The 12,822-nt window shown below is 45.2% G+C and overlaps 1 protein-coding gene across 1 annotated transcript in view; it reads left to right on the top strand.

Moving 5' to 3' along the window:
• LOC126267796 (sodium channel protein Nach-like) overlaps nucleotides 1-12,594 on the top strand; it is a 96,713-nt gene extending 84,119 nt beyond the window's left edge. The window contains exons 5-6 of the mRNA XM_049973100.1: nucleotides 6,974-7,142; nucleotides 12,187-12,594. Coding sequence (XP_049829057.1) covers nucleotides 6,974-7,142; nucleotides 12,187-12,594 — 577 coding nt within the window. The remainder of the gene's footprint in view (nucleotides 1-6,973; nucleotides 7,143-12,186) is intronic.
• Nucleotides 12,595-12,822: the final 228 nt, after the last annotated feature.

Here is a 12,822-nt window from a genome sequence, read left to right as displayed (position 1 = left end):
TCAGTTATCTCAGTATCCGCTGTTTCGATTTAATTATAAGGAGGGACCGTATTAAGATTTTCCGCTGTGAAAAAATTTCAGAAGACCGAATCACTGTGCATTAATGATTGCTGAATCGCTGGTATCCCTATGCGCTGTGGAGGGAAGTGGAATTAAAAGTGGCGAGGTGAGATACTTTGCAGTGTGTATGACGTAATAGCATATTCCTCAAAAAAAGATGGTAAATATTAACGTTATAACTTTGACTCTGTGCGGTGTGTGAATTCTACAAAAAAAGAATTAGTCCTCTAGGTGAATTGCGTGTGACTGAACCTAAAAAAAAAATGGTGGCCCATTTTATCACAATTAATGGTATCCTATTCTAACAGCAAATTATTGAGATAAAATACAGTCTACTCTATAAACACTCCACAAACGTTGAGACTGTGTCACACATTTATAGCCGAGCTGGGTAGTCATGATGTCTAAGGCGTCTTGTCACGGTTCGCGTGGCTGCCCCCGTCGGATGTTCGAGTCCTCCCTGGGGCATGGGTGTATGTGTTGTCCTTAGCGTAAGTTAAAGTCAGATTAAGTAGTGCGTAAGTCTAGGGAGCAATGAACTCAGCAGTTTGGTCCCATAGTCCTCATCACAAATTTCCAGTTTTCACACATTTACATTAAATATGTCGGCACTGCGAAAATTCGTTAGCAATCACGCGTGTCAGACTACTCGTTCTTCGTAATATCTCTATCAGGCAGCTCGCATTTTTACTATCCCTGCACACTTGCATTTCTTTAGAGTCGCTGACTGCTAAAAGTATTGACTAAGTACATTTGCACACCCCATCTCGTCAGGACAAACATTCTGTCTACTGTCGTGTGTAAACCTGAGCCTATGCCACAAGTGTTATAACAAAATAGCAGAAGAAACTTTTTTTTTTCATCACAATACCGTCAAGCAATGTCATTTCTATGTAGTGAGAGAAAATAATTGCTGTATCAAACGCAAACTATTATCTACCTCTCTACAGCATTAATTATTTGTCAAGGAAACCGAGGCTCTGTTGTATCATGCCTTGCAGCTTATGGTTTGATAAATTTTGTGAGTGTTAGGCTTCGATTTATAGCTACAGTATTTACACTGGACATACGAAGATGTTGTACTTTTACAGTATGGGTGCACCGAAAATGACGTTAGCATGTCCACATGTCGTACTTATCCAGCCATAAAACGTGGTGAAATACACTGCACGTCTTTCATAACCTCTCGCAGTAAAGCGACACCTACAGAAGAAAGGTTCTAACAGGAAGTTTCATATCAGTGCTCACTCCGTTGCAGAGTGAAAATTTCATTCTGGAAACATCGCCCAAGTTGTCTCTGCAATATCCTTTCTTCCAGGAGTGCTACTATGGCAAGTTTGGCAGGACAACTTCTGTGAAGACTGGAAGGTGGGAGTCAGGGTACTGGTGGAGGTGAAGCTGCGAGGGCCGGTCGTGAGTCTCCTTGGGTAGTTCAGTTAGTACAGCCTGCCTTCGGCTACGGTGCGGTCCCGTGACTGTGTTCTGCTGCGATGCGCATCTAGCCGTTGTTTGTGTTGACCGCGGCCGTAACGCGTGCTATCGTTTTTAACAGTACCTCATGGAGTACAACTACCGCAAAGCGACATAACGTTTCACTTTTTGCCCCGATTTCGCACGTCCCAAGGCGCTCGATGTCGAACGATTCCTGTGCGATGAAGCGCAGATACCGACATCATAAGGGTCCAGTTTGTCATAGTGGGTGGTACTATCTGTGTGAGAATGGTTGACGACACGGCAGGTGATTAAATTATACGAGAGACCCAACGTGGACTATGCTTTTGCCACTCCGACGACAACGTAGGACCCTGCTACCGTTCGAGCTCCCTGCAGACGTTGTGCTATACGCTCTGTGAACCTACGGTACGGTCATCCAACACGTTGCCGAAAAGTGGGTGCAATTCAGGACATATCCTATCCTGAACGGTGTTCGACAAGTTTGCATAGAACTTTGGAGCCGTGGTCCCTCTTATGTCTGGGTCGTAGGTTGCAGGGTCACGAGTTGTCCGACAGTCAACCATGAACACGCTCTTTTTACGGGAAAGAGGGCCATCTACGTTCAGAATGCGTTCAACGACGTTTTGTGCAACTTTCCCTGCTGGACATACGCGGCAGAGCTCACGGCGGCGACGACAACCCCAAGTCCGTCGTGTGGCACCATACGTTTCCCCACGGTCACTTGGACGTCGTTGTGGGCACTAACAACGAGGAGGCCGCCTTATGGCCGCCCCCGACCTACAACGGAGGAGTCACTCCACTCCACGGCCGCTCGTCGCATTTATTGTAGCTATGGCGGCTTTCGAGATGCGACGTCGCACCTCATTGTCGTCATCAGATACGAAAGAACACGTTAGTAAACGACGATCAACACACTGAAGCAAACGTCGCCATCGTTCGCTCACGGAGCCCGGTAACCTCTCCGCCTCCCACAACGATGCTGATCCTGCCTGGCTGGAAGACACTCACCCCAGGATGTCAGCATATGGCGACGCCGAAGGCCAAGGAAAGCTTTGCGTCGCCTTGGCGCCATCGGAGACTGGGTGTTAACCCAATCAGACGGGTGGGTTGAGACCACAGTGTACCCACAATAGTCATATGACTCTCCTCCTTCAGAGAATATGGATGCACGACACCAACACTCCGCCGCTTCTGGCCATGGCAGGCCTGCTCCCAGCGCTGCCACGCCACACAAACAAGTTTGCAACGCTCAGTACCAATATGGTCAGCAGTACAGCAGAGTTGCAACTCCTCTGCGATATGCTCAGGCGTCAGAAGTTGACTGCGCCCTCCTACAAGGATTGTGTCTTGCTACCACTCAGACTCTTAATTGATTCGAGTTGTTTTCCTCAGTTGGCAGCCACACGGGGAGCGCCTTTGCCCTCTATGTCCAGGAAGGTACCTCAGTCACTTGTGTGGATTCTTTTCCACCCGGACAGAGCGTAGCGCTGGCACTATCTGACACCTGGCTCATCAACGTATATGCCCCATCAGATTCGACATACCAACGTCAACGAACTACGTTCAGCGCAGAAGAAAAATCGCCTTTATTCGCGGGGCAATATCACCGATACGTCGTACGGGCGATTTCAAATGTATCCTCCATCCGAAGGATCGGACCCTCGGCTACTCAACATGTCCAGGTGGACTTACATTGGTGGCCGTTTTCATGTCACTGATGCGTGGGAGATCATACAGCGTGACAACCCCGATGCCATTTTCACACTGTTTTAATTGTACAGGAATATACTCTAAGACAAAGAAAGGAATTATCCGAATGGTTAGAAAATTGGTAGATGTGATGTACATGTAAAGATAAGCAAATGATAAAATTTTAGAAAAAATTGACGATTTAGTCAAGAGAAAGAGATTCAGAAATTGAACAAGTCAGTAACGCGTTGGTCCACTCCCACCCTTATGCAAGCAGTTATTCCGCTTGGCATTATTAACAGAGTTGTTGGATGTGCCCCCTGAGGGATAGTGTGCTAAGTTATGTGCATTGGGCGCGTCAGATCGTCAAAATTCCTTGATGGACGGATGTCCCCGTCCATAATGTTACAAACATTCTCTATTGGAGAGAGATCCAGCGACCTTCTTGGCCAAGGTAAGGTTTCAGAAGCACTAAGACGAACAGTAGAAACTTTCGCCGTGTGCGGGCAGGCATTATCTTGCTGAAATGTGACTTGACATGAAGGGCAATAAAACTTGGGGGTAGAATATCGTCAAAAAATCGCTGTGCTGTAAGGGTGCCACCGAAGACAAGCATAGGGGTCCTGTAATGAACAGAAACGACACCCTGGGACATCACTCCTGGTTGTCAGGCCATGTGGCGGGCGACAGTGAGGTTGATAAGCCACCGCTGTCCGAGAAGTATCCAGACACGTCTTTGGCCTGGAATCTCGTTGACTGGATTAGAATCGTCGTCAGCGGTTGGTACCGCTTCGAACTGAGCTCCAGTGACCAGCTAAGACGTGTGTGGAGACGCCCTGGACAGAGGTGGGATTCCAGCTATATGTCCCAATGGCCAGGAGTGATGCTCTGGGGTACCATTTCACTTCATTGCAGGTCACCTTTGGTCGTTAGTGGCGGCACCCTTACAAAGCAGCGGTATGTCGACGATATTATAGCCCCGTTCTACTGTCCTCCATGACAAGCCATCCTAGGCTTACATTTCAACAAGATAATGTGCGCCCGCACACGACGAGAGTTTCTGGTGCCTGTCTTCGTGCTTACCAACCCCTACCTTGGCCAGAAAGGTCACTGGGTCTATCTCCAATTGAGAACGTTTGGAACATTATGGGCAGGATCTCCTAGCCTGCACGAGATTTTTACCATACAACGCTCCACGTGGCCAGAATACGCATTTTCTCAATTCGTGAAACTTTTCTCTTGAATAAAACTTCCATTTATTGTGAAACTGTAAATATCGCATCTACTAATTTCCGACCCATTTGGATAATTTCTTCGTGATGCTTCGTCCCTCTTCTTCTTCTTCATTTTCTTCTTCTTAAACTTAGTATTCGATGCAGTGGATAAAAATATACTTTTTTAGAGTCAAAAGAAGACGTATTTTCATTTCATGGGACTTTCAATTACGATTTGCGTCAGTCAGTCAGCTCATAATATTCGGGATGGCTTCGTGCAACCATAAGTACAGATATCAAATGCTGCTAGAACTGACCAGTATTTGAGTCGTACAGTCTTCAAACGAATCAGAAACATACGATCACAGTCTCGGGGAAGCTGCTAAATTCGCCAGTATCTGCTCCGTTCTGCATTTGCTGCTCCTTTCGCATACCACTTGAAAACCCTTTCAAGATAATACTTCTTGCTGATTCTAGTGTGTTCATGTTTCACGCAGGTCATAAATGTCAGAGAGTCTAAAGCCACTCTCTCAAAAATGCTAGCTCTCACTTCTACGCTGGTCCGGTTTATACTTCTTACTACATTGGTATTAGGTGCAAAATTTATTTTTATAGAGATCTCGCATGTAAAAATTATATGTACACTGAAATTTATATTAATATTACAATAACAGCTGTTTAACTGCCAACAGTTGGCAGGTAAGTGTTTGTGTTAGGTTTGGGACAGCCAAGCGGCTGGTGAGTCGCGTAAGACGTAACACCGCTTTTATTGCGGAGGCTGTTGCACATATCGGCATCCGGTTTTCGGCGCATCATAGCGGACTATGGGGCACATACTTTGGTACATGAACAATAATCACAACATTTATAGTGACAGAGATAATGAGGCAAGTGCATGTTTTTTAAATGGGACGCTATACTTTTTTTTACCGTCATTCGAACCCTCTGGAAAATACGTGTATAGTGATGTAACGCATGTTGCTATTGTGATTCAAACTTTGCTTAAAAGAGGGCGGATGAGGATTTACCTTGTAGCGTAGGCCGTGCATGCTGCATAGAGCACAGCAACTCGGCCTGCGGGTCGCGCGAGACGTGTTTATACTCTGCAGCCGCTTCCGACCGCCTCGACCTTCAATTTCCCAGCGTCTTTTAAGCGAAGTTTGAATCAGAATAGCAACATTCGTTACATCACTAAACGCGTTTTCCAGAGCGTTCGAATTATGGTAAAAGGGTATAGCGTTCAATTTAAAAAACATGTACTTGCCTCATTATCTCGGTCAATATAAACGTTGTGATTATTGTGCATGTACCAAAGTATGTGCCCCCTAGTCGGCTGTTTCGCCAAACACCGCTTGTCGATACGTGCAATCGCCAACGGAATTATGGGGGTGTTACGTCTCACGCGACTCACCCTGTTGTGTTGCAAAAAGGTACGGCCAAACTTTCAGGAAACATTCCTCACACACAAAGAAAGAAAAGATGTTATGTGGGCATGTGTGCGGAAACGCTTACTTTCCATGTTAGAGCTCATTTTATTACTTCTCTTCAAATCGCATTAATCATGGAATGGGAACACACAGCAACAGAACGTACCAGCGTGACTTCAAACACTTTGTTACAGGAAATGTTCAAAATGTCCTCCGTTAGCGAGGATACATGCATCCACCCTCCGTCGCATGGAATGCAGCCCTGGAAAATGGCGTATTGTTTCACAGCCGTCCACAATACGAGCACGAAGAGTCTCTACATTTGGTTGCGTAGACAAGAGCTTTCAAATGCCCCCATAAATGAAAGTCAAGAGATTTGAGGTCAGGAGAGCGTGGAGGCCATGGAATTGGTCCGCCTCTACCAATCCATCGGTCGCCGAATCTGTTGTTGAAAAGCGTACGAACACTTCGACTCAAATGCGCATGTCTCGTACTTGTAAAGGCACATGTTCTAGTAGCACAGGTAGAGTATCCCGTATGAAATCAATGGCGGTGAATCGAGGAGGTACAGTACATACTGACGAAACTAAAATGAGCTCTAACATGGAAATTAAGCGTTTCCGGACACATGTCCACATAATATCTTTTCTTTATTTGTGTGTGAGGAATGTTTCCTGAAAGTTTGGCCGCACCTTTTTGTAACACCCTGTATACATGATGCGAATCATCAAGTACATACTTATGAATTGAGTAAACTGAGTAACATTTCCTTAGACTTTTTATGGGCAAAATTTGCTTGGGCTTCAATATTTGCACAATTCAGGCACCACTAGCTCACAAAATAATGCTATCTACGAACTCTCAGAGAAGTATGAATATCTTACAAGCTGTGAATACAACTATGTAGTAATGAATTATGATTGACACTGTGACACGCTGTTTTCTATTGTTGTAAATTTGTGATTTTCTTCAGATATTTCACACTAAAACGACTATTTTCTGAAGTCAGCAAAATGGAGATAATTTATACTCTTAATTCGATTAATTCGATTAATTTGTACAAAGTTTTTGTTGCACCCGATGTTTCATCAGCGTAATATGTCAGTAAAGTTAAAAAATTGTGTTTAGCCCTCCACTGATCGAGTACAAAGTACCCACAACCGTGGAGCAGCTGCAAGACCCATGCACAGTGAGGCGCAACATTGCATCTGGTCCTACAACGGGCCTCGAGCTGTTCCTCAAAGGATTACCCCCGGAAGATACTCTTGACGGGAGGCTAGATCCATCCATAGCAAGGGTAAGCTGAAACACACACATAACAATTATACAGTATTTCGTATTACTAACTTAAATCGGAAGATACTCACTTACTTAACTGATCACATGTTTAGATATCTACTTTATTCCCCCCCCCCCCTCCCCTTTTTTTTAGTTGGCGCTTAATGTTCACACTATATAGACAGCACCTTAATATACGGATTGTCCACCTACCTATGTCACCTCATAATAGTTCCAAAAAAGAAAACTAAATGTAAAAAATGAAGTTGCCAGGGATGCACCTGTGCTAGGAGCTCACATGATGGACAAAAAAGCATTATCCATGAAGGTCGGCCGGCCGGTGTGGCCGAGGGGTTCTAGGCGCTTCAGTCTGGAACCGCGCGACCGCTACAGTCGCAGGTTCGAATCCTGCCTCGGGCATGTATATGTGTGATGTCCTTAGGTTAGTTAGGTTTAAGTAGTTCTAAGTTCTAGGATACTGATGACGTCAGATGTTAAGTCCCATAGTGCTCAGAGCCTTTTGAACCACGAAGGTCAATGAAGAAAACTTTCAACAAAAAGTTAGGTTTTTTAAATGGACCATGTATGTTTTACTACAAAATAAAAACTAGAAGTGATACGACGTAGTTCTAGTGTCCTAAACATAATTATTAGTGACATATAGTCCTCAGAAACTTCAGGTTTCTGCAAGAAATCCAGCATGGAAAACGCACTCACAATTAACCAGGGACATCACGACCAAGCAACCTGCGTCACTTCAGCAGGTGATCCACCGTTTGCATCAATATACCTGTGGAGACGGTGAACAAGTAAGCATTGCGTAGGTTATAGTCTTTCGACCGGTTTTGCTGCACACGCGGCGGTAATACGTTATTGCTTATCCTCTAGTGACATCGGTTCGTGGTACACAGACTCTTTCACTACACCCCAGAGAAGGTAATCGAACGGCGTCACGTCGAGAGAATGGACTGGCCAACTCACAGGACTTTCCCGACCTCTCCACCTATTTGGAAACATTGCATCCTCAACTTCTCTCGAAACAGGTGCGTAGTGCGTGGGACATCCGTCAAACTGAAACCACGTTGATAGCGTGTCTAGCAGAAATTAAGCATATCGCCTCCCAATTCATGTTCCCTGATAAAAATAGAGATCTACAATACGGATATCAATGACGCCGCACCAGACTTTGAGACACCACTATCTTTGATGAGCTGCCGTGCGAAGCCAGCGGGGATATTTCACTGACCAATAGTACATGTTCCATAGGTTCACGTGACCATGGTTTGTGAGAGAAGCTCCATTCGTAAACAACGTATCGCGTATGAAATCCTGATGAACTTGCAAGCGCTGAAGTGCAAAACGGCAGAATTCAATGTGGGATTAAACGTCGTTTCCGTACATGACTTGGTGGATACAGATTAAAATATGCCTAATCAAAATTCTCCGCACTCTACTACGACTTTTTTCACAACCGCGTGCAATTTTTCATATACTCATCTCAGGATTGTAAGCCAGAATAGCAATTTCACTGTCATTGTTAGTTTTTGTGTTATTAAGTTGACGTTGTCTGGGTGCCCAGCTGCCTGTTTCTATGAACCTTGTGCAGATTTTGGAAATGGTATGACGTGAAGGTGCAGTTGATCTGCTTAGTGTTCAGCATACATTGATACAGCTGTGATTGCATTTCTGTGGCGCTCGCCGTAAATTAAGGCCGACATAGCGACGAGACGACCTCAAATGTCACAAGCCACACCATAACGGTGGAAGCACTGTCAGAAAGATACATGAAATGCGTCGCAGTTTATTTTCCTATTTGGCACCGATAGCAGTACCGCAAGAGACTCTATTAGACTGAATAGGGTAAGTAAAATGTACGTAAATGTGGTGGTCTGTTTACAGTTGTCTGCAGGACAGTGCAGGCAACCCTCGCCCTGCGCATTACAGCGCAAACCGCGCAGCCGTTCCCATCCTGTAAAGTCTAATATTTCAGAGTGGGTGAGGTTTAGAACAGTGAAACCAATTCTACCGTCATAGTCGTACCTCTAATTTGCATTTCTGTGCGAAAAACATTAATGTGCCATTTAAAACAACCTATGTGTTGAAAGTGCTGTTCGTCAAAATTTATGGATTGTGCATTGCCCACTGCGTGAGCTGCTGACATAGGTGCATCCCTGACCATTTTCATTTTCCACATAGAGTTTCTTTTCATAAATGTATAAGGTGGCAGATTTAGGTGGTACACCCTGTATATGTATTATATCTGATCATTAAAGAAAGGTACGTTTGGAGTACAGTATTGTATGGTAGTGAAACAGAGACTGTGGGAAAACTAGAACAGAAGAGAATCGAAGCATTTCAAATGTGGTGTTACAAAAGAATCTAGGAAATTAGGTGGACTGATAATACATGGAATGAGGCGGTTCTCCACATAATCGGTGAGGAAAGGAATATATGAAAAACACTGACAGGAAGAAAGGACAGGATGCTGGGACATCTGTTAAGACATCATGGAATAACTTCTGTGGTACTACAGAGAGCTGTAGAAGGTATAAACTGTAGGGGACAACATAGATTGGAGTACATCCAGCAAATAACTGAGGACGTATTGTAAGTGCTGCTCTGAGATAAAGAGGCTGACACAGGAGAGGAATTAAAAACAAAAATGTTGTATTCTGTAAGAAGACACAGAATACATAAAAGATGATGACAGATGATAATAGCACTCCTTGTAAGGACCAACAAACACAGTTCCTTTAGATTATTGAGGTAGGATCGTAAGGAATATCGCAAATATACTAACTTATTCTGAAATAAAATTTTCTACATAGCATTCTGGTTATGAAACTTCAGTTTAGATGATCATCAGTTGTTTATTTTCATGTTCAGTGCTACCGGTTTCGCTCAGTAGACCATTATTAAGCCGAAGCAAAGCGTAATCAGCTTGTCACTGAAACATTTGAAGTGAACTACGACGCAGGTAGAAAACCATAGCTTCTGTTACAATAAATAATCTCCAAAAGACACAGATATGTAGGTGATGCATACAAGAGGATCATACGTTTCAAACTCACTTTCTGGTTACTCTCTGACCAGCATAACCTAAAGATTGTAAAACATGTAGCTACAGTATTGTCTCGTGATAGACAGTCTGTGGTACGTTGCGTGGGGACACCCAGTGATTGTATGTGCAGGATGCAATCTCTTAAAAGGATAGGAGTGATACTAGTGGGTAATTGTTTAAGTCTGCATACTCTGTTCACAAAAAGACTTGTGGGTCGTGATACTGTCCTCACGAAAATAACAGGTCACAGGAATAAGTTGGAGAGTTCCCAGCATCAATACTGTGACTGGGGAAGTGGCCTTAACGAAAGCACATCCTTCTGGTGGACCTTTAGTTGCACCTACAGCTTGCCCAGTCTACAAACAACACACTGCTGGGCTTCAATAGACTGTAGATTATAGTCTTAGTGGCCTCTGTGTCGTGTTTCCTTCCACTCTTCATTCCGTGTCTTATACTCGTGTGACCAGAGTGATGTGGTAGGACAAACTGAATCTGAGAAAAGTAAAGGCTCAGTATATACTGAGGTGTCAAAAGTGATTGGATAGCGATATGTAGATATGCAAATGGTCGTAGGATCGCGTACAGAAGGTATAAAAAGACAGTCCACTGCCGGAGCTGTAATTTGTACTCAAGTGATTCATGTAAAAAGGCTTCCAACGTGAACGTGATTATGGCCGAACAATAGACTTTGAACGGCGAATATTAGTTGTAGCTAGAGACATGAAACTTTACACTTCGGAAATCATTACGGAATTCAGTAGCCGGCCGAAGTGGCCGAGCGGTTCTAGGCGCTTCAGTTTGGAACCGCGCGACCGCTACGGTCGCAGGTTCGAATGCTGCCTCGGGCATGGATGTGTGTGATGTCCTTAGGTTAGTTAGGTTTAAGTAGTTCTAAGTTCTAGAGGACTCATAACCTCAGATGTTAAGTCCCATAGTGGTCAGAGCCATTTTGGAATTCAGTATTTCGAGATCCACTGTGTCAAGAGCGTGCCGGGAATACTCGATTCCAGGCATTACCTCTCACAACAAACTACTCAAGAGGCCGACGGTCTTCCCTTAACGACAGAGAGCAGCTGCGTTTGCGTATAGTTGTCAGTGCTAACAGACACGCAACACTGCGTAAAATAACTAAAGAAATCGATCTGGGACGTGTCCGTTAGCACTAGTCAGCGAATCTTGGCGTTAATGGGTTAAGGCAGCAGACGACTGACACGAGTGCCTTTGCTAACAGCATATCGCCTGCTGCGTCTCTCCTGGGCTCGTGACCATGTTGGTTGGACCCCAGATGACTGGAAAACTGATTCTCAAATGAGTCCCGATTTCAGTTGGTAAGAGCTGATGATAGTGTTTGAGTGTGGAGCAGACCCCACGAAGCGTTGGACTGGAGTCCTCAAAAAGGTGTTGTGTTAGGTGTTGTGCTAGGTGGCTTCTTAATGGTGTGGGGCTGTGGTCTACATGACATTGACAGGGTCGTCTGGTCCAAGTGAATTGACCATTGGCTGAGAATGATCACGGTCGGCACTTGGAGACTATTTGCAGTCATATAAGTACTTCATGTTGCTAAACAACGATGTTACATCACTGGGCCACAGTTATTTGCGATCGGGTTGAGGCACATTCTGGACAATTCGAGCGATTGATTTGACCACCCAGATCGCCTGACATAAATTCCATCGAATGTTTGTGAGACTTTATCGACAAGTCAGTTAGTGCACAAAATCCTGCAGCGGCAACACTTTCGCTACAGACGTGGCATGCTTCAGTATTTCTCCAGGGGATTTCCAATGACTAATGGAGTCCACGCAGCGTAGAATCGCTTCACTACGCCGGGGAAATGAAGGTCCGACACTATATTAGGATGTATCCTATGATTTTTGTCCCTTCAATGTACGTTGCCTTTGTGCGGAAATCCGCGTACACACTTCATTGGTGCTTACCACATGTGCGTCGTTACTCGTAGAAAATTCATCACAGTCCCCTAACTGAGCCGCCGTGTCGGCAGGTGTCGGTGCAGCCGGTGACGGAGGTGCCCGAGTCTCGGCGCGGCCTGTGGCTGCGTCGCGCGGCGGGCCGCGTGCTGCTGCTGCGGCTGCGCGCCTCGCTGAGCCGCGGCGGCGCTCCGCTGGCGGCGCTGCCGGCGCCCCGCCGCCGCTGCCACCTGGCGGGCGAGCAGCGCGCGCGCCGCTGGCTGGCCGCCGCCTACTCGCAGGCCGCCTGCCGCGGCTCCTGCCGCCTGCAACGCGCCCTCCGCCTCTGCCGATGTACGCCCTACTTCTTCAACTACGTGCCCGGTCAGTCGCCCTCTCACCTAAATGCCGAAAGCAACAGTACAAATGGTAATACATATATTATCTTCAATAGACCTGCTCTGGCATATACATTGACGCAGGCCAAATTTGTTCAAACATGATAACAATATGCAGGACTAGATCCAGTAGGCTATTGTAAGAAATTACTGATCGATCCAAAACACAGAGTAAGAAGCAATAGTAGATATAAAAAGGGGCTAATGACTCAATTGTGATTCATTCTCGAATTTCTTAGTTTCATAAAAAAAAACTGCAGAGCCATCAGTGTACACAGAATATCTACATTTCCCAAAGAAAGGAGCCTCCAGATCTCAAAAATACACCTGTAT

This window comes from Schistocerca gregaria, chromosome 4 (genome assembly GCF_023897955.1).
Source record: "Schistocerca gregaria isolate iqSchGreg1 chromosome 4, iqSchGreg1.2, whole genome shotgun sequence".
In the NCBI taxonomy this organism is placed as follows: Eukaryota; Metazoa; Arthropoda; class Insecta; order Orthoptera; family Acrididae; genus Schistocerca; species Schistocerca gregaria.
This window is presented reverse-complemented; position numbering and strand designations above follow the sequence as displayed.